General features: G+C 44.6%; 1 protein-coding gene across 1 annotated transcript in view; it reads right to left on the bottom strand.

Moving 5' to 3' along the window:
* pard3ba (par-3 family cell polarity regulator beta a) overlaps positions 1-20,163 on the bottom strand; it is a 138,333-nt gene that overhangs the window by 19,823 nt on the left and 98,347 nt on the right. The window contains exons 20-22 of the mRNA XM_074627349.1: positions 13,626-13,724; positions 13,214-13,504; positions 5,749-5,860 (exon numbers count right to left, since the gene is read on the bottom strand). Coding sequence (XP_074483450.1) covers positions 5,749-5,860; positions 13,214-13,504; positions 13,626-13,724 — 502 coding nt within the window. The remainder of the gene's footprint in view (positions 1-5,748; positions 5,861-13,213; positions 13,505-13,625; positions 13,725-20,163) is intronic.

Here is a 20,163-nt window from a genome sequence, read left to right as displayed (position 1 = left end):
GCTCATACTTGTGTGTGTGTTAGTTTGTGGTCACGCTCATTTATATGTAGTGTGTATGTATGTTGCTTTGGAGTGCTTGGATGCCTCAAATGCAGCTTTTCCCATGGGGCTTGTGTGTGAGACAGGAATGAAGTGAGACAGAGAGAGAGATGTTGAGTGATGGTGTGTGCTACAGCCCAGTCATCCTTCTTCTCTTCCCTCATTAAAATATGGCAGGTGCATCAGTATAAAACTCAAATCGCACACACACACATCCATACACACACACACACACACACACGCAGGGCATATGCTAACCTGATTAACACTAACATTAGACTAACATTAGTGCAGCCTCCTTCAGAGAAACACCCCCGGACCAGCTGCTCTCGCTCCCTCACTTTCCTCCATATGCACACACTAGCATCCCGGCCGCCCACGCTCTCTTTCTCCGATTCATCTTCTTTTAGAAATCAACATTTTTAACAGTTTATCTAAAAAAAAAAAGTTTCTAATGCCCTTTTCCCAACCGAAATTAGCACGTATATGCAGGTTTTTTAAACATGGGAAAACATAGACGACAGACTCCTTTTCCATTGCCTGTAGACGAGCAGCGTGTCGTGTTCGATGTCACGAATGCGTCAGAAAACACGGTTAGTTGACAGTGAAAATGTTGTGGTGGTTACTTTTTTAATATTTTGTTTATGTTGAGTTTGAATGAAGTGTGTTTTACGACGATCAGCGAGGTAAAAATTACTGTTTTTGTCAATGGAGTCTGGTAGCTTTGAGGAGCACATATACAGTAACAGCTGTTTCTTTTCATATCTAACTTGGTGAATTAAGGGTTTAGTTTGACCAAACCAGAGTTGGTGATTGTTAGAACAGTGGAGGACGGAACCTGCCAAATAAAAAATAAATGAATAATTAAATGAATGACTCAATAAATAAATATGCCATTAAAAGAAGCAAAAATAATATTACAAATAAATTTAGTCATTAATTAATTGATAAAATGTGACATAATTTTACATTTCTGTTTTATTTAGCCTTTTTTTATTTACTTTTGTATTAATTCCCTTATTTATTTACTCTTCTGTTTAATTTCCACTTTTATTTATTTATGTATTTTAATATTTTATTATTTAGTTTTTAAGTATTCATTTATTTTTTAAAATTTATTATTATACAATGCTCTATAAAATAAATACATAAATACAAAATAAATGCAAAAATAAATACAAAAATAAATAAAATTGGAAATTACACGGAGTAAATAAATAAGGGAATTAATAGAAAGGTAACTAAAACAAAGAAATATCAATTTATGCCACAGTTTAATGTGTTCAATTAATTAATGACTACATTTATTTTCAATATTATTTGTACTACTGTTAATGGCATATTTATGGATTAATTTATTTTTGATTTGGCAGGTTCCGTCCACTATATTGAGGAGCGCATATAACGGCTGTTTCTTTTCATATCTAAGTCGGTGAATTAAGGGTTCATTTCGACCAAACCAGAGGTTGGTGATCGTTGGAACAGTGGAAAGTTTTATTTTGTTTCTGTCGAGTTTCATTCTGTTGAGTGTTTTTCGATGATCGGTGAGATAAAATCACTGTTGTCTGACTGGAGTCTGGTGGCTTTGAGGAGAATTTTTGTACATTAATAAATTATAATATTCGTCCAAATACCTGTTGATTTTATGTATTTTATATTCACTTCAACGTGCGTCACATAGCATCACGCCAGGTGTCATCTTTCCATCACTGCCGATCAGAGCTGGATCCGATAAATACCTGTGACTATAGAGTCATTTGTCCCGGGAATGAATGCTGATTGTAACCTTTCACACTAAAGACAAAAGCCAGATGTCATGTTCAACGACACCACGCGCTTGCTTCAGCCTCATCGACCTTTCCACCACCTGAAAACCCATCACGTCTTCCTCTTCCCTCCCACGCTCCATTCCTTCAGTCGTTCATGTCAATGCCTCCATGTGTCCCATCTGTCTCCTCCTCGTGCCAGTCCGGCTCCCCCCTTGCTAGATGTGCTACAGCTCCCATCTTCCCCCCGAGGCGCCGCCCTCTTTAAATCTTATTTGCTCCGACTCTGTTATATTGCTTTGTCATGTTTCTCATAAACACACATGTTCTCTGTTTCCCCCTCTCACTTTCTGACTGGCTGCTTCGCTGCCACTCCCCTTCCCTGCTTCCCATTCCCCTCGTATCCTCTCATTCCTCTCTCCCTTGGGTCCCCCTCCCCTCTTGTCTTTATAAGCAGCTTTCTGCTGGGCTACAGCATTTCTTTTTTTTTGTGGCAGCTTCCCCAACAGTAGGCACACAGCGGGACTATCCTGCCAGCACATCCATTACACCGCGTGCTCTGTGTGTCTCCAGGTGAGTGAGACAGAGAGAGAGCTAGGTGTGTGGTAAGAGGAGGCACTTGTCAGGTGGAAAGCAGTGGTGGCCAGTCACTGGGGCACAGTGGGAGCCCACGAATCTGCCCAGTAAACAAAACTAAATATCAATATCTGCTGCTGGTAATAACTTTTATTCCTAACACTCACACACGTGTGCATTCATTACGACCGTGGGCGCAAAACCCATCGAGGCCTGTGGGCATAAAGCGCCCCACACTAGCGTCTGTATGCGTGTGTGTGCGCGCCTGCGAGTGTGTGTAGGCCATCTATCACCGTGACAGGCTAGTGCGTGTTTACTTAATGATGTGGGGGTTTATTTATGAAGTGATGGCCGACGTGTGGGAGGGAGAGAGAGAGAGAGAGAGAGAGAGAGAAGAAAAAAGTGCGAGAGGGGGGCAGAGATTGAGACAGCCCGAGGATGTGACATTAAAATATCATCAAGGTGATGGATGTCCGCGCACACGCGACATTAGAGGGAAGTACAAAAAACAGCTGCGCGACGGATGACAAGTCGTATCTGGACTCGCGCGAGTGTCTCTCTGTGTGTTTTTTTTTTATAATGACGAGGAGTGTGTAGTCGCGCGTGAGGTTTCTCGGCGACTCCCGTGTTCATTAAGGTGTCACATGTGCTGCCACTGTTGTTTACGACTCGCGGGGTAATGAGTTGAAGATAAGATGCACGACTTCTTGTGCGCGTGTGTGTGTGTGTGTGTGTGTGGTGTTTCTCCTAGACTGTGTGTCTTTGTTACACAGACTCTGGTTCACTGTGGAGTCACGTGTTGTGCACGGTCAGCTGAAATGCACATAAAGTGCATCTGCATTATAATAAACATGTCGTAGGCGTGCAATCAGGACTACGGCAAACAAAGACATAAAAAGGGAGTGGAGGTGAAGAAGGGATGGTCAGTTAGTGCATCATCATAAGGCATTATTGGATGTCCAATAATGTCCAATAGGGGGCAAATAAGCCAACAGAAAGAGGGAAAGAAAGAAAGAAGACACAAGAGATCACAAACTTTATGGAAGCTACATTGCTTAGTATCCCTTTATATAATGTGACATAGAATAATCCAGCTATTGTAGTCAGTTAATGACATACTGAGTTCAAAACTATATCAAGAGTTATTCCCGACTCTTCTTCCAGAACAAAGAAAGCCTATAAAGAGAAAGCGCTCGTGCACTTTTGTGGCTTAATTGGCCATCAGGACATTACAGAGAGCCCTATCATTAGCATATAGAGAAAATAGACAGAGAGAGAAGGGGGACAGGGTGATTGTCATAATTACAAGTGTGACCTATCCACAGACAGCGGAACATGGGGGGACGGGTCAAATTAGAGACGGATAGATAGACAGGGACACGGAGGGAGACGGGTTAGTGGGGAGAAATGAGGAAGGGACATGAAGTCCTCTTTGAAGACCAGATTTAGCTCCACTTAAATGTGGCTCGCCACAGACAACTCCACCTCCAGATCATGTAAACAGAGACATGAATAGATACCCTGACCGCAGTCTTTTTATCCCGGGCCCTTTTGTTTACGTCAGCTTAGTTTAGCGTGTTACCCAGGATCCTGCAGCTCAAACGGAGACACACACACACACACTCGTCTTCTCTTTCAATCACGCGTAAACCACTCAGAGCGGTGCTCCTGGCCTTGTGCGGAGGGCTCGGAAAAACCTTTTTAACCATTCAAGGCTGCAGAAAATGCCTGAGCATAAAAGAGCAGCGCGACGCCGGTGGTGGAGGCGGCGGCGGCTAAAAGGCTGATCGCACAAGGCCGAAGCGAGCGAGCGAAGCGCCGCGCTCAAGTGGTCTGCTTTTTACGCTATTGTCACACCATGCGGAGAGAGAAAATAGGTAAATGCGAGTGGAGTAATGTAATGAAAGGTGTGGACGTTGTTAACTCCACTTTGTCGTCACCTAAAGGCGAGCAACCACCAACACTCGATTATGTCTTATTCTAGTTTATTTCTATCCACACACCGAGGACACATCTGTTTCATTATGTCTACTAACTCCCTTTATTTCAAGTTGTTTGATGAAAAATATTCTTTCACTGTGATATTTCAGCAATCATGTTGTGTTTCAATACAACATTCCATTATCATCTTCCTTTTTGTATTACTTCCTGGGTGTTTTACTGTTTCTATTCTCGCCACGTGTGAGTGGGGTGTTTCATTATCGGGCTCCTCAGGGGAGGAACCCCACCGCTGGCTGCCACCGTGGACACCGCTGGCGTTTTTTTTTTTTCGGGGGGTGAAAAATAACAAATCAGATCAGAGGTTGCGCCTCACGCTTGCTGCGCTTTAATTGCATCAGAGTTTCGGTACTGACGGACCAAACCGATGCTGCACAGGGCTGCGTAACGAGTGATGAAGCCCTTTGGGCCCTCAAAGAAAGCAGCCGTGGTGTGCGTCTGCTTAATGAAGACTGGTTCGCAGAGCTTCATTGCTCAATAAACACAATAAAGCGAGGAAACGAGCGCGGCGGGGATGCAGGTTGTGTCAGGTGATGCTGTCAGTAAATCCATCCCATATCTCCCAGATACCTCTGCTCCTCTCTTGCTCTGCCGCGGCCAGATTCTGATTCGGATCAAAGTGTGATTTTCTGCATCCTTGCGCTCGCTATTAAAAAAATCCCATTTTAAAATGCCTGATAAATGGCTATCGATTTCCATGTGGAGTTCAGGAGTGTGTGGAGGTAAATGATATGATTCCTCAGGCTGGATCAATACAGGTTCAGGGACATTTAGCAGTGCGGGCTTGGTTAGCAGAGGCAACTACAGTGAGAGATTTCAGAACCATTGTTGTCCTTGCCAAAATAAGAAAAGAGAGAGAAGAGGGAACGAGGGACAATAACACCACAGAGAAGGAGAGCAATAGGAGAAGAGAGAAAGCTGTGATGTAGAGCTAAAAGACAGGGTGGATGGAAATGTCACCGGTCTAATAGATCTCTCCATAAACTAAATGAGGAGGAGAAAGTGGGCGCCGCCTCGGTGGCACACAGCACCTCAAAATGTTAACAAGAGAGCTGAAAATAGCCTCAGAGCGGCACAGGGGAAAACAGGCTGGGCTCGCAGGAACACTGGAGAGCTCTGGAGACACAGATACTCCCTCATTTAACATTTCAATCTCTCAAACTAGTGTCCAGTGTGTGTCTCGCTGTAGAACATGGCCTTTGGATGGATGTTTAGGGCAAGAAAAGCTCTCACTGTAAACTTTCCTTGTACTAAAAACTGCCATTTCTAGCTATACACACACACAGGCATGCAATAAGATCGTATCGTGACATAAGTATCATGATAATATCGTACCATGGGGCCTCTGGTGATTCCCACCCCTACTCACCCGGTTTGGGTCGTGTTCCAGGGCTCTGCGGCGTGCAGAGTCTAACTCGTCGTAGCCTGGAGCGGCTCGAGCCTGCTGGTACTCCCGACGCAGCCCCTGGAGACGCTGATCACTGCGGAGAGACAGAGAGGGAGGTGTAAATAATGCTGGATAGAGTGTTCTGTGAGAGGTTAAAACCTTAAACTCACAGATTTAGGTAGACAAGGTAGGAACAGTTTTGAAATTTGCCTTTAAAGCCATGATGGAAACGCTAATTCCACGATAAACGGTTTAATTTTCACCGCAGCTGTGAATTATAAAGTGAAGAAAAAGCCAGGTGGAACATGGTACATTCAGCTTCATCCTTTCTTAAATCCACCTGTATTTCCTTTTGCTGTGCAGTGACAACCCTTTGACAGCACAGGGAGACTGACAGGCAGACAGATAATATCCACAAAGCACTGCCTTCTGAGAAGACATCAGTGCCTGAACTGAACTTTCAGCAGCTGACAGACAAAACCAAAGTGGGAAAAAAGAAAGTGACCTAAAAGGTGAAAAAGAAGCATAACAGCAAAACCCAAAACAATAAAAAGGAGTGAATAGATAAGAACTCTGGACAGAATGGGGACAAAACTTAAAGAGAAACATCATCATGCTCACTGGACCTCAATGCTAGATAAGCTACACACATACACCGGAGAGTACAGACACATAAACAGACACAAATGGCGCGCCTGAGTGAGCACAATCCTTCAGGATGTGCTACCAAAGTACGACACGGCGCTGTCGTTTATCTGTGTTTACTGGCTGCATTGGAAAATCTCATATTGACACTGATATGCTGTTCGTTTGCTATTTCGTCCTCGGGAGATAAACGCTGTGTAAAAATATTCAATGTAGGTGGGGGGGATAAAAAAAGTTCCACCTTTCCTCTGCATCCGTTAAAAAACTCAAACACCCGGAACAGGCCTTTGTCCGACACGTAAACACCCACAGCGCCTGCATCAAGCGGGCGTTGTGCTGTACATTCTAATGGTTCGACCCCCAGGCAGATATTGACCGAACCGGAGCGAAGGAGAGAGAGAGAGAGCGGGAGCAGATAGAGAGGTTCATTAGTGAAGTACATAGCTTACATGTTTAAGTCTCTCTTGTGACCCTGCCTTTAATTAGAAAATCGGAGGCTCGGTATGTGTGTGTGTGTTTGTGTGTTTGTGTGTTTGAACCTCAGGAATGTAGAGAAGTGTGTGTTTTCTGTGTGCAGTTAATCCTTGTAATTCAGTATGTGGGACACACTGTGACAGAGTGTATGTATACATATCCTGATTTAATGCAACTCAGCGGGGACAGAAGGCTGAGTCATGCACACTTCGGTGCAAAGTGGTTCCCAACCTATTTTCATTGAAGCCCCCCCTACTTGTATATAAGAAAAGCTCAGTCCCGCCAACATCCTCCAACAAAATCCTCAGTTTCAACAAAGTGATTCAGTGTATTACATTTTTTTATTTTTTTTATTAAAAATCAACTTTCTTTAATGAATAGAACTCATCAGTTTCGTCTATATAAATAAAGTGATGACGCCTTGACGGATTCGCCAGGTGAATGCAGATACATAATATGACTTAGTTAATTTTCTAATAGTGTTAGAGCCAACATTTATTTTTGTTTTTGTGGTTAATAACATGTAATTTATAGTGCTGTTAGATTAATGCTAGGCCGCCCCGTTAATACAGGTGCGGGACTCGCTTTGTGTGCGGCAAGCTGAAGGACTTTTATGCATTGAAAATGTTGTTTTTTGAAAGGCTAAACACCAACATATATGGATTAAAGCAGAATATTTAGTAAGATTTTGTTACTAAGTAGTAAAAAAAATACATAAATATAATTTGTTTTAACGCCACTAATTTCTTTAACGCATTAACACAAATTAAGATTTTTTGGGGGCTCAGTTTTAAAGTTAGCGTGAAGATACTGGTATCATATGAAACTAGCAAACCTAATAAATCTATTGGTACCAACCATACTAGCTTGGAAGGAGGTTAAATAACGCTCTTAACTTAGGCTAAATTTGGGAAAAACTGGCATGGCCATTTTTAAAGGGGTTCTTTGACCTCTGACCTCAAGGTATGCGAATGAAAATGGGTTCTATGGGTACCTCCCCATTAATACAGGTGCAGGCCTCCCTTTGTGTGTGGCAAGCTGGGAGGTTTTTTTGCATTGAAAATGTTGTTTTTGAAAGGCTAAACACCAATATATATATATGGATTAAAGCAGAATATTTCGTTAGATTTTGCTACTAACTAGCAAAAAATATGCTTTTAAGTAGTTTTATATACAGAATTTTATGTAAATTATCCAGTAAGTGTGTTATTATGATTTCACACGAGCAAATCTAATTTTGACAACCTCAGAGCAGACGAATCCTGGCGCACCCCCCTTTGCTCTTTGGCGCCCCCTTAAGGTTGGGAAACCACCGTTCTACACAAAATTCCATCCCGCTGCCACGAGGAGTTTCCAAAAGTTTCCATGCTGCTCTGAAACACCATGCTTTTTTCTTTATAAAGACGGATATCTGTGCTAATTGCTGCTTCTTGAGGACTGGTTTAATGGTTGGTTTCAACACACAGCTAATCAATACTAATCTCCGTTTCCCCCCTGCGTCCAACCTTGCCGTTAAGATATTCACACTTAATCTCTTGTATTATTTATTTATTCACTTATGACTTTGCTTTTTATTACTCTTACTCACCCCCGTGCCGCCCACCAGGCCCTCTTCTCCATCGCACAAACAAAACACACGGACCCCTCAAGAGAATGCATGCGAGTTGTTTTTCCACCGCGCCGCGACTCTTCTACCGAACCCATTAGCCAATCCCTGGGCCCGTAATTAGGACTGCCATTTTGATTGAGCGTGCGTGTCGCTCTCTCGATGAAACAACACTGTAATTATCTCATTATGCCGCGGCCTCCATCACTGACAACGCCAAATATTATCATATTAATAGCTGAAGACGGAGGCTGATTCTGGATAAAACATTAGAGGGGGGGTGGTGGCGGTGAGGCTTGTTGAGTAGCAGTTTGACGGGTTGACAATCCAGCCGGCTGCTTTCCAAACAGTGACAGAGGAGGGATACATGTGCAGACACATTTGTCCTGTCCTATATATGTGTGTGTGTTCAGAGGGAGACAGGTAGGCTCCCCTGTTGTCATCAGCAGCTAATAACTGCTGCTGATTGCCTGCCTGCGACGCTAACCCGAGGCCAGTTGCATAAACACAACACATCCAAGCTTTCATGATTTTCTCAATAGGGCAGTGTGATGTGAGAGAAAAACTAGAATTAACCTTTAAGTTCCTGTTGTCTTGAGGCCATCAGCCCGAGTGTCTGACATGTAAATAGACCGCAAACCAATCAATACATCAATAAAATCTTATTTTGCTGCAGAAATTGCAACCGCTTAAGTCAGACGTGTATCACATTTCATCCATATTTCAGAGTATATCTGACTACGCAGGTTGATCTGAGAGCGCGCCGAGAGGAGAGAGAGAAAGCTGGAGGAGGATGGAGATGGAGATGAAGGAGGATGAGACACGGGAGCAGGAAATGAAAGACGCATCAGAAGACAGAATGAGAGCAGAAAACCAAACAGCAACACACAAAAAAAGACGAAAAACTTGGAGGAGAGTGAAAGGGAGAGCAGGGGGGGAACTGGAGCGGGAACAAAACCGTCTGAAAGCAGAGCGCGAGAAGAAAAAAAAAAGAGTGTGTGAGGAAAAGCAACCATCCTGTGGTGTTAGCCAGTGAGGGGGCAGGCTAATTAGGAAGTGTGCGCCGCCGCCGGCTGGTTTGGCGACTTCTTGTTGCTGCGGCCAGCTGATTTAAACACAACACACTGGGGGGAGAAAATAGCTCAGGCAGGCGAGTTTTATTCTTTTGCTGCCTGCGTTGCTGGGAGGTAAGCGCACATCAAAGTGCACGGTCAATGTTTGCTTTCTTATTGTGGTAGTCGGACAGCAACTCAGTGGAGTTTCACAGACACATTACTCATCACGTGTCTGTGTTCTGTTAAGCGCGCCGGCCATAAAAAAATGAAACTTGATTAATCTAACACTAGCTTCCAGTAACTGTCCTTCCGCGGAAACTGACCGAGAACAAAAGAAAAAAAGCTGCTTGAATGCAAAAAAAAAAGGGAAATTGCTCAGATAGAGCTCCAATAAAAAGAGGACTTTAAAAGGCGGAGGAGACACCGGCTTAATATGCAGTCGACACTAATGATGTGTTGTTTTCAGGGGGAACAACGCATTCTTGTCTCTTTGAGCTCTTCCTCAAGGCAGGTGTTGCCTGACAACTAAATCCACAGCAGAAAACAAGAGGATGCATTTTCTGTGCGCGAAAAAAACAGAAATAGTGAGCCTTAATGGGAAGTCTCCTTATATAATGTTCCTCTCTATAGGAGAGTAAAACCAACACTATTCAGGACTTGTAAAGGCAAGCCAACTAATCTACAGCCAAAAGACCTTGTAGCTTCTTTCAAAAAACATGCTTCAGCAATTAGTCAAGCCTGTCTGGAGTGATTTGGACTTTGTCGCGGTGTCAGGTAAACACGCATTCCTCACGCCACGTGGTGGAAATGTGCTCTCACTGATGTGTCTTCCTTCTTCCTTTTTCTTAGCACAATGGTTTGCAACATCTCCAGTCTTTACTCAGCTTTTGTCCTCTTTTCATCTTCGTCTTCCCCCTCGTTTTCTTGCTCTCCGGCTACAAAGAGCGCCTTCCTGGCTAATAAAATTTGACAAGCATAGCTAACCTTTTTTCTCCACAGGTCAGCCTCTAGCGCGGCGCTAATCAAATGTGACGCCCATCGCCGGCGCACACCTGCCATTGAAGGCCTAATGAAAATGTCCGACGGTAAATTAGGGAGACAGCGCAGGAGTACTCTGTCGAGGGGGCCTTGACAGGACGGGATGGGGAGGGGAGGAGCGGGCGAAAACTATGCAAACATGGACGCGGAGGCACGTTTACCTCCGAAAACATTAGCTTTAAGGATGTCCCACGTGTGTAATGATGTCATTAAAACAGATGAGAGATATGTTGTTCCCTTGGTAACAATAAAACATGTGTATGCTTTGTGTGGTGAAATGTTTAAACTTCAGTCACACAGTAAGTAAGTAAGCTCACACCTATGATTTTAGTGCAGTGTTAGAAACCGCACCGGACCACACACAGCATTGTTGCTAGGTTACACCGGGTTTTCCTCGGAGAAGAAACATTACAGGTGGGTGGCTGTGTTTCTATTTTCTGACCGTGTGTGTGGTTCCGACCTCACGGCGAGGCTGTGTGTGTTTTAACAGATGTGGACGACTTTTTTGTGAATGAGCGCGCCCTCGTCCAAGCCGCAGGTGGCGGCGGAACGGGGGGATGGAAATAGCCAGGGGATGTGACCATGGAATACATCTGAGGTCATCCAACATGGCCAGCTACTGTATTTGAACACCGAATTTACCGATTTTGGCGGCCATAATTTAGTTGAATTTGAGTTTCTTAGACATTTTACGTTCGTCTCTGGAGACACATAGAGGGTTAAACAATCCAAAGCAGGCTCCTCATCCATCATGCTAATGCAAACGACTATCTAATATACGTTATGAGCAAAACAGGGAATGGACAAGTGACACTGAGAGCGTAGGAGAGCCACGGAGAGAAAAAGTGAGGGAGAAAACAGGCTGGTAATGAAGTACCCACCACTAGTGGATGAGAGCTAAAGTGGTCTAACAGATCTGTCAGGCTGCTAGACTGTGGCTAATTATCCCTCCTCCTCTTTTGTCTGCATCCTCTCCTCTGTCACTTCTTCTCCCCTCTCCAATCTACTCGGTTTCTCTCTCTCCTTCTCCTGCTGCACTCTTTCCCCCTCGCTTTCTGTCCGTCCCTCCGTCTGTCACTTCTTTCCATTCCCCATCTGTCTCCTCTCCATGTCCAACCCCACTCTCTCTCTGTCTCTCCCTCTATCTCTCTTTGTATCCTCTCTTTCTTCTGGATGAGATTGGGTGTCTGGGGCTTACTGTTTGATTTGCAAGTCAATAGTCATTTCTGTCAGAGAGTTTAAGCTGAGGGAAGTTTTAATGTGGCCTGTATTATTTCAAACGGGAAATGATACATTTGCATTACAATCCTCTCTAGATTTTCTTCCTTTTTTCTCTCTGTCGCGCACAAAAATGTCTCCAAGTTATACTCAAAACTTCAGCAGTAATAATACATAATAGGAGAGGAATAACAACTCTGATAAGCGGAGTCTTTCTGCGAGCATTAACTGCTCCGACACCCCAATATTACAATAAATAATACATTTTACTCTCGTTCATACTAGGGCTATTTAGCCTCCTTCGCGAAAAGCTAGTATGACATCGTTGGTACCAATGGATTTCTGAGGTTTAATAGTTTCAAATGCTGCCAGTACCTTCACACTGAGACCACTACAACCTCGGAAAGACTGAATACCGGCCGGTAAAATCAATATTCGCACAACATAATATCGCGATACTCGTGTGTATCGATATTTTCTTACACCCCTAGTTCATATCTGTATCAAGAGCTGGCAACTGGTGGTTGCATCTGCCCCGACACATTATAGTGCCAAGCGTGAACAGACAAGGATACAGCTGGTGGCCTGTTAAGTGTGCTGGCTTGACATTCAAACATTGGATTGGAGTGTAGTCGTGCCGTTGTCGTGTTGTGTCTAAATGGGCCTTCATTGAGTTAGAAAAGGAGAGAGAAATGGAGAGTACTAAGAGAAAGCAATACTGAATGAATGAATAAAAACTGTTGAATATTAGTTTATGCCAGAGATTCACACAAGTTCACATCAGAGGGGCGAATTATTCAGTTTCCTGTTCCTGAGAATGAAAGGTAAAATGAGAGTGGGCTAATTAGCATGACAATGGTGTTGCAGTGTACTTATTATTCTGTTATTTTCATTCTTTAAAAGTCACCAGAATACAGGAAACAAAGTCACTGAAACTCAAAAGACCCCCCAATTTGCTTTCGAAATCCTCCCTATTTTTCGAGGTCTCAAGGTATAAGGCAAGTATTTGTGTACAGTAGATTAATACTTGACAATTTCTTGCTATGAATATTGTTGAAAAATATAATAAGAAAGTAAGAAATCCTGTTTTTAGAGATTCTAAAGATTTACAGAGGTCAAAATGATCACAACAGAAGAGTTACATAAATCATGCATGGCGTTACTGTAGAAGTGTGTGGGTGCATATATGAGGGTGTTGCTACAGTGTAAGCATGCATTCATGTTTTATGCATTTTCTGGCTTGGCAGCGCGTGAATGCAAATACTGCATCGGTCAAGCCCGGGCCCGTGACCTTGTGTGTGCACACACACACACAACACAACTTTATGTATCTCTACAGATGCAAATGCTGCATTTAAAAACAAACACTTGTGTATTACAATGATCAAGCCCCTCCCTTCCTCTCCCTCACCTGTCTGCCTGTGGCTGATGCTGGTTCTGTAGAGCAGGCGGCGGTCGTGACTTGTTGACCTTGGCGTACAGCCCGTCCAGCTCCTCGGCGGAGGCCCGGAGCGAGTTAGGCCCCCCCGTCAGCGCCGCGGGGGAGGGAGTGCGGCTGGCGTACGACTGAGGCGACGGCGGCTGGCGGAAGTTGTTGATGCGAGCGTAGTTGGGGTCGCTGTCGTCGTCCTCCACGTCGGGGAAGGAGACCGTGTCCGGGGTGACGTTGCCTGAGTGGATCTCGGCGTAACGCGGGTCGTAGCTGTCGGGACGGGAGGGGAGGAGTTACACATTGGGGGGGGGAATACAAACACATGCGTTCATCACTCAGACACTGTGACGAACCAACACAGAGACGTCTTCCACCCAGGTGTGGTTCCTACCTTCCTCTTTCCGGTTGCTCCTCTTCACTCAGCGCCTCCAGTTTGCTTTTGGAGGCTTTGGCGGCATCTTTGCTCTTGTCGTCTTTCTTCTTACCAAACCTGGACAACGCAAAAAGACACACAGACGCAACAAGGTGAGTATTAAACGACCACTTTATAATCTTAAAAGGTGCAACTGATAACATTCAGCCACTAGATGTTGCATTCTCCCCGTTCCATTGCATTCACATCACAACAAGTGGTGGCCAGCCACTTAATGTCAATCTCCGCCATTTATCCGTTTTTAAAAAAAATTATTTGTCTGCATAAAAATGTTACCAATAACACCTTTAAAACCTCAGGTAGATAATACCGCCAAATAAATGTGCTTTTATTTTGAAGGCAAGGTTTGTGCGCTTTAATGGGAATCTTTTTGGGGACTTTTATGATGAAACAATAAACTTCACTCCGGCAACAGAGCTCGCACGAGTTGATGAAAGAGCCTCTTTAACTCGCACACAAACACCCACCTTGCATCACATCTCCAAATGTTGACACACACACACACACACGTGCACACCGCTCGGCGAAAACTCATTCTCACTCCTGCGCGTTCATTAGTGGCTGGAAAAAAGACTGCTTCGTGATAGATATGGTTATAATGTCACAGCAGGCAATCCACAGTGTGAGTGTGGGGATATGAAAAAGGGGGCTATAGTTGCCACGCAGCATATGGAGCATGAATATTTTAACATTTCGTCCAATAAAATAGCTGTTACACCACAGCGTGCTATGTTTTTCATATCCACTCCGCCATAATGACCATCATCATCGTTATCATTCTGGAGCTCTTGTTCTCTCGTTTTTACAGGCACCTCTGTTCCAGTTATAATGAAGGTCCACTTCACACTTTCAAGAAATTAACCACTCTAAATATTTCATATTCTTCTATCTCTCCTCCGCATCGTCTTTTCTCACCCTCCTCCGTCTCACCCTCTTCTCCTTTCCCTTCCGAGCTCCTGCTGAGCCAATCTAATGTCTGTGTTTATCTCATTAACGGCGAGCCACTTCTCGCGGCTGCTACAGGCAGATACGTGGCCTGAATGGCAACCCCGTCGGCCCGGCCGAGAGGCGGCGTGTGCGGCATCGGAGCCGCGGTGAGACCTGGACCGGGGGACGCCACGGTTGGCCCGCCACCATCCTGCAAACCAATTAGTGTGGGTTTTTTTTAGCTAATCTGCTCGCTTCACTGATACCGGTGTGTTTTAACGCTGCCAACAGCAAAGCGCATGTTCACGTCGCTTATGGTTTTACTGTGAAGAAGACACAGAGGCAAATTATCTTCTTTTCATACAGTTAACAGTCACTTTATGCTATTATGTCCTATGTTTTGGAGTCTCTGTGACCTCATGTAAGCTCCTAAGCATTCATGGTCTTCATCACTTCTGTATGATGCTCAACAGTGCCCCTTTAAAAGGGAGACTCTACAGGTGAATAGGGTAACGAATTGAACTAATAGATATCACCATGAAACTTCCCCAGTTGATTACTCACATTAAGACGATTGAAATGTTATGTTTAAATATGCAAATGAGGCGTTATTTAATGCTAACTTTTTGGTGAATTTAGGAGAAATCTATCTAAAAGTAGTAAAATAAACACCTAAATGTGTATTTTGGATGTTTTTCTTTCCACTAGTCTGAAAAAAAAGAAATGTTATAGAAGCAAAATAGCCCAAATTCTTAGCTGCTTATTGCTGTAATGTATTTCCACCTCACTTCCTAGAGATCCACAGAAGGCTGCGGCAGTGTGGGCGCTGCCGCAGCCTCGTTTTTTCTCTCTCGGAACTATTTTAATTTTCTAAGCACTCCCACATTATGCAGAAGCCAAAAACAGACTCCCAATTACCTCACTGATAAGCGGCATATAGAATCCAGTATTATATAAAAAGAAAATATCAGCGCTATTCATCTTTAGTACGCATCAATAATTATATTACACGTAAATATGTGATTATCCAAAAATCCCAGATTTATCTGGCTTATAGCTGCTTGATAGATTCACCCCGCCTACACACACACACACACACACACACATGCAGAGCACCTTAATCAACATTCATAGGGGGCAGAGGTCCACAGTTGGACCCATCATTATATCTGCATTAATTAGGAAAGCCTCTTTTCTCACCGCATTGTCTGGGAAGAAGATGGAAGGGAAAGAGAAGGGGGGGGGATGCAGAATGGGTGCGGGACTCCCAATTAGAGACATGTACCTGCCATGAGGGAGGTGGCTATCCCCCGCTCTCCCATTATCGCATCCCTTCTTCATCGCCGAAAACTCCCGTCTTTTCCCACCGCTGTGAGTTTGTTAACGGCGTCTCATTGCTTTCCTTTCCTCTCTCTCTCGGCCTGTTTCTTTTTTCATTACTTGCTCCTCTGTCCTTTGTTTCGTTTATTAATTCTGTCTCTTCTTAGGATAGTTTCTGCTCTGTCACTCTTTCAGAAAATCTGACAGTTAATTTCCTGTCGAGTGCTGCCGGATAAATAAAAAGAAATATACTGTACGCAAGAAGCGGAGGTAACCAAAATGCACACGGACACAAAAACAGCTCTATAAAACCAAATCTAAAAAGCAATATATTGCTCACGAAACGCAGGTAAGAAGCGGCCGCACACACTCGAGCAGACAGCGACATACATCACCGCACACGCGGGAGCTCTGTAGGGAACTGCAAACAGTCTCACGGAATAGGACATCTCATTAACTTAGCATTATCTACCTACACAACCACTCCATCAAACTCTCATTAGGGGGGAGGTGGGGGGTCCGGGTGAGTCGGGCTGCTCCGGTGTCCCATTTAATACACTCCCCGCTGTCACGGGAGCTACTGGGAACCATTATTAGTGTGTCGCTGTCATCATTAGCCCGTCGCCCCGCCGTCACCTCTGCGAGCCTCAGAGACGACGCCGGACTGCTCAGTTTGCATTGAACTCTGGGAATGAGAGTTCCTGCTAGTATTTGTCACTACACATAACGTTTATTGATGATATAGTAGCTCCTATGTTAAGATTCATAAGTCATCATAGACGATGACTACCGCACCCTTAAACTCGCTGCAAAGCAAAGCGGCGGAGTGTAATTACTGCAGCTACTGTCATTCTCATTACCGTAGGAGAGGCGGCGTGCGTGCGCCCAGTTAGCCGCGCTCTAATGAGGCTCTATATGCAACACGGAGATCACTGCTAGCCAGTGTGCTGATGTCACCAACCTGACCTGTGCAATTAGCCCTCCAAATAAGGAGGGAGAGCTCACTCTACTACACAAACTTATCTATCTGCATTAGATTTCTGCAGCCACAGACTAAACATGTCATCTCCGCAGACTAAACAGCGTGACGGCGGCCTCTTCTCCAGAAAATCATCATCTCTTTCGCTTCCGCTCTCTCGGCATTAGCGGCGCTTTGCGACTGTGACAACAGCTCGGAGTTGTGTAGTCTTAATGAGCTTTCCTATGCGGCCGAAAAGCAGGGAGTCGGCGGGTGGTTGGTTGTCGCCACGCAGAACGTGAGAAGAACGCTGTCTGGCGCCGTGTGTGGAGGAAGTCGTGTTTTCAGGACTTAATTGACGCGTGTGATGCGTTGCGTCGTGTGTGTGAGCTCACACGCTCGCAGACTCGATGAACACCTTGACATGTGAGTGTTTGAGGTGAGGCACACAACGACACAGCAGAACACGAAGGGCTCATCTCTGCAGAGAAGCTAAAGACGTAAAGACGGGTTTCTACCAAAAGTTCTAGGGACTTTTTAGTCCCTAGAACTACTTTTAAGGAACTAAAAGTTTCCTTCAGCCCACTGCTGCGTTTCCACCGTGGTCGAAAGACCTGTGAAGATTAAACAAATTAGTTCGCTGACGTGTGAAAAAGCATCATGACATGAGAGGGCTGCTGGTTGTCACGGGGATAAACCCAGTTCAGTGCGTTTCATCTAAAAGTTTTGTCTAACTGTGACCACATTTACAGCTGCATGAATTTACTGATGCACATTGGATGTAATGAATGAAATGTAGCAGAGGAAAATGAAACTAAGAGCGTGTGTCTCCACAGTAAATCAGCTGTTGAGTGTTTGATGATTATTCATTTGTGCTTCAACGCCGTGAAACAATCCGTAAATTAACTTTTTCTTTCTCTCATTCACGGCACCGCTACGTCACTCTCTCCCCTCTCTCTTTTTTTAAACAAGTCGGGAGGCCGACAATAGAGCCTAACTTTACTTTTAATTTTGTCAAACACAGAGAGATGTTTTCCCCCTTGTTTTAAAATGGTCCTAAGTCGATACTAGAGTATTTCCTTGTTTATGAATGAAGCGGTACAGACCCTGGTTCCTGCGGTCAAAATGCAAAGAGTTCCTCAAAAGGTTCTTAGTTCCGGGGGAAAGTTCCTGCGGTGGAAACGGGGCTTAAGATCTTGAAATTGAACCTAAATCCTACTGGGAGTTGGTGTAAAGAGGGTAAAACCCGTGATGAGGTTACGCTCTGGTTCAAAGCGCTGATATACTTGCTTTCAACTACACGTTCATGGGTGCATCATTCACCCCATGCATTCCTTTAGGAGCATCGATTCTGTGCGTCTTCACAAATGTATGCTTCCTGTCCACAAGATGCAGTAAACTAGAGACTTTCTACCATGATCTTAACATTAACCCTACAGTAACCTCCCCAAGGAGATAAAAGCATGCACGATTGGTCTTGACGTGCATCTTATTTTAGAATTTGTGATAAAAAACACGATCGGACAAGCCTCGTGGTGTGATGCTTGAAACTTTTAAACAGAACACTTTGCGATTTCTCGCAACAGGCTCGATGTGTTCTGCGCAAGAAGGAGGCGGCAAAATGGCTCGGAGCGAGTGAGAAAAAACTGGCCCAACATCCTATTTGTCTTGGAGAATGAATGAGAGTGAGATACAAAAAAAGAAAGAGTGGGTGAAAGAAGAGAAAAGAGAAAAGAAACGAGAGAAAAAAAAGGGAATTAAACGCCAGAAAAAAGTGCAGCCTTGGAGAATAAACGAGAGAATGAGAAGAAAGAGGAAAAAAAAGAAGAGGGATGGATGGGTGAGCCAAAGCTCCCGTGAAAAGTGCAGCTCGGCTGGGGAGGAATAAGGAGCTTAGGAATATATAGAAGCAATGCAGCGGCGTTCAGAGGCACAGGGAGAACAGTTAATCAGCCAAGCAGAAATGTTATCGCAGTAATTAGATTGCTCTGTATGTATTTGGAGAGGAGCGCACATATCTCAGTGGAGTTTGCAGTAAAGAGGGGAGCGGGATGGAGGGAGGGTGGAAGAGGAATAAACCCGAGGAGCAGACGGAGAGAGAGAGAGGAATGGGAGACACACACAGAGAGAGAGAGATTAACACTATAGAGGGCTGTGATGTAACGCGGAGCCTCCTTCTCCTGTTCTGGCAACGCGGCGCTGCTTCACGGTGAGACTAGTCGGAAAATATTCCCCCCCGGCTTGAAATAGACAGAATGACATTGGAGGGCAGAAAATAGACAACAAGCGCTCTTTAAAAATTGGTGTGGTTTCCTGGTGGAACTGAGGATCGGGCTACAAGTAAAGTGTCGCCCAACAACAAGGTCAAGCGAGGCCGCCGAGAGTGAGTGACAGCGCCGTCAGCCAATCCCTGCAGAAAAGCTGTTCGATAATGAAAACAGCCAGCAGCGACCGACTTTTCCCCACTGGGCATAATTAAATCTATTTATCTGACTTCCTCTCCATATGCCCCCGCGCCGCCGCCGCCGCCGCCGCCGCACCAGCTTCCATTAATGGCTGATATTAGCAGCGATAGGACTAAAAAAAGAAAGTGTGAGACATCCACCCGATGCTAATCGGAGTTAAAACAGCTTCACTTATAACGTATTAATAATGTACGCAGCGGAGGATTCATCCGCTAGTTCTTATTTTCAGATCTTAACTCTTGCTTTGACACGCGGAGGAAGTGCATGAGATTCTGCTGCAAATATAGAACGGGTCAAAAGGGGAGGAATCAAATTAATTTCCTTTTTAAATGACTCTAATTTAACACCTGGAGGAGGCAGGATGGAGACAGACAGACAGACAGACAGACAGGTATGAATGCACAGCAGGTTGTTCTCAGGGGAACAGAAAGCTTTTCTTAATCAACGCCTGGCCAGTCCCCTGAGTACTGATGCTTCAGTCAGACAGAAGAGAGAGAGAGGTGGAGAGGAAAACAGAGGAGGGGAGCGGGGGATAGGAAGGAAGAAGAGGAGACAAAGAGAAGAGGGACAGGAAGAAGGTAATGTGGGGCTTTCATGACAGACAACAGGAAAGTTAAGAGAGGAAAGGGAAGAAGAAAAAGAGGAAGGATAAACAGAAAGGAAGGAAGATTGAGATCAAGGAATGGAGGAGAAAGAGACATGAAAAGGGAGAGAAATGGAAGCCAAAAGACAAGAGGGAGAGAAAGTGCAGTAAGCAAAGTGTGAGTGTGAACGGGGAGGGGGTTGGAGTGCCTTGCCGTCCCGGGGCCGCCCGGTGAAATATGGG

The sequence above is a fragment of the Sebastes fasciatus genome, chromosome 24 (assembly GCF_043250625.1).
Source record: "Sebastes fasciatus isolate fSebFas1 chromosome 24, fSebFas1.pri, whole genome shotgun sequence".
Taxonomy (NCBI): Eukaryota; Metazoa; Chordata; class Actinopteri; order Perciformes; family Sebastidae; genus Sebastes; species Sebastes fasciatus.
Note: the sequence above shows the minus strand (reverse complement) of the source record. Positions and strands in the feature narration are given on the sequence as shown.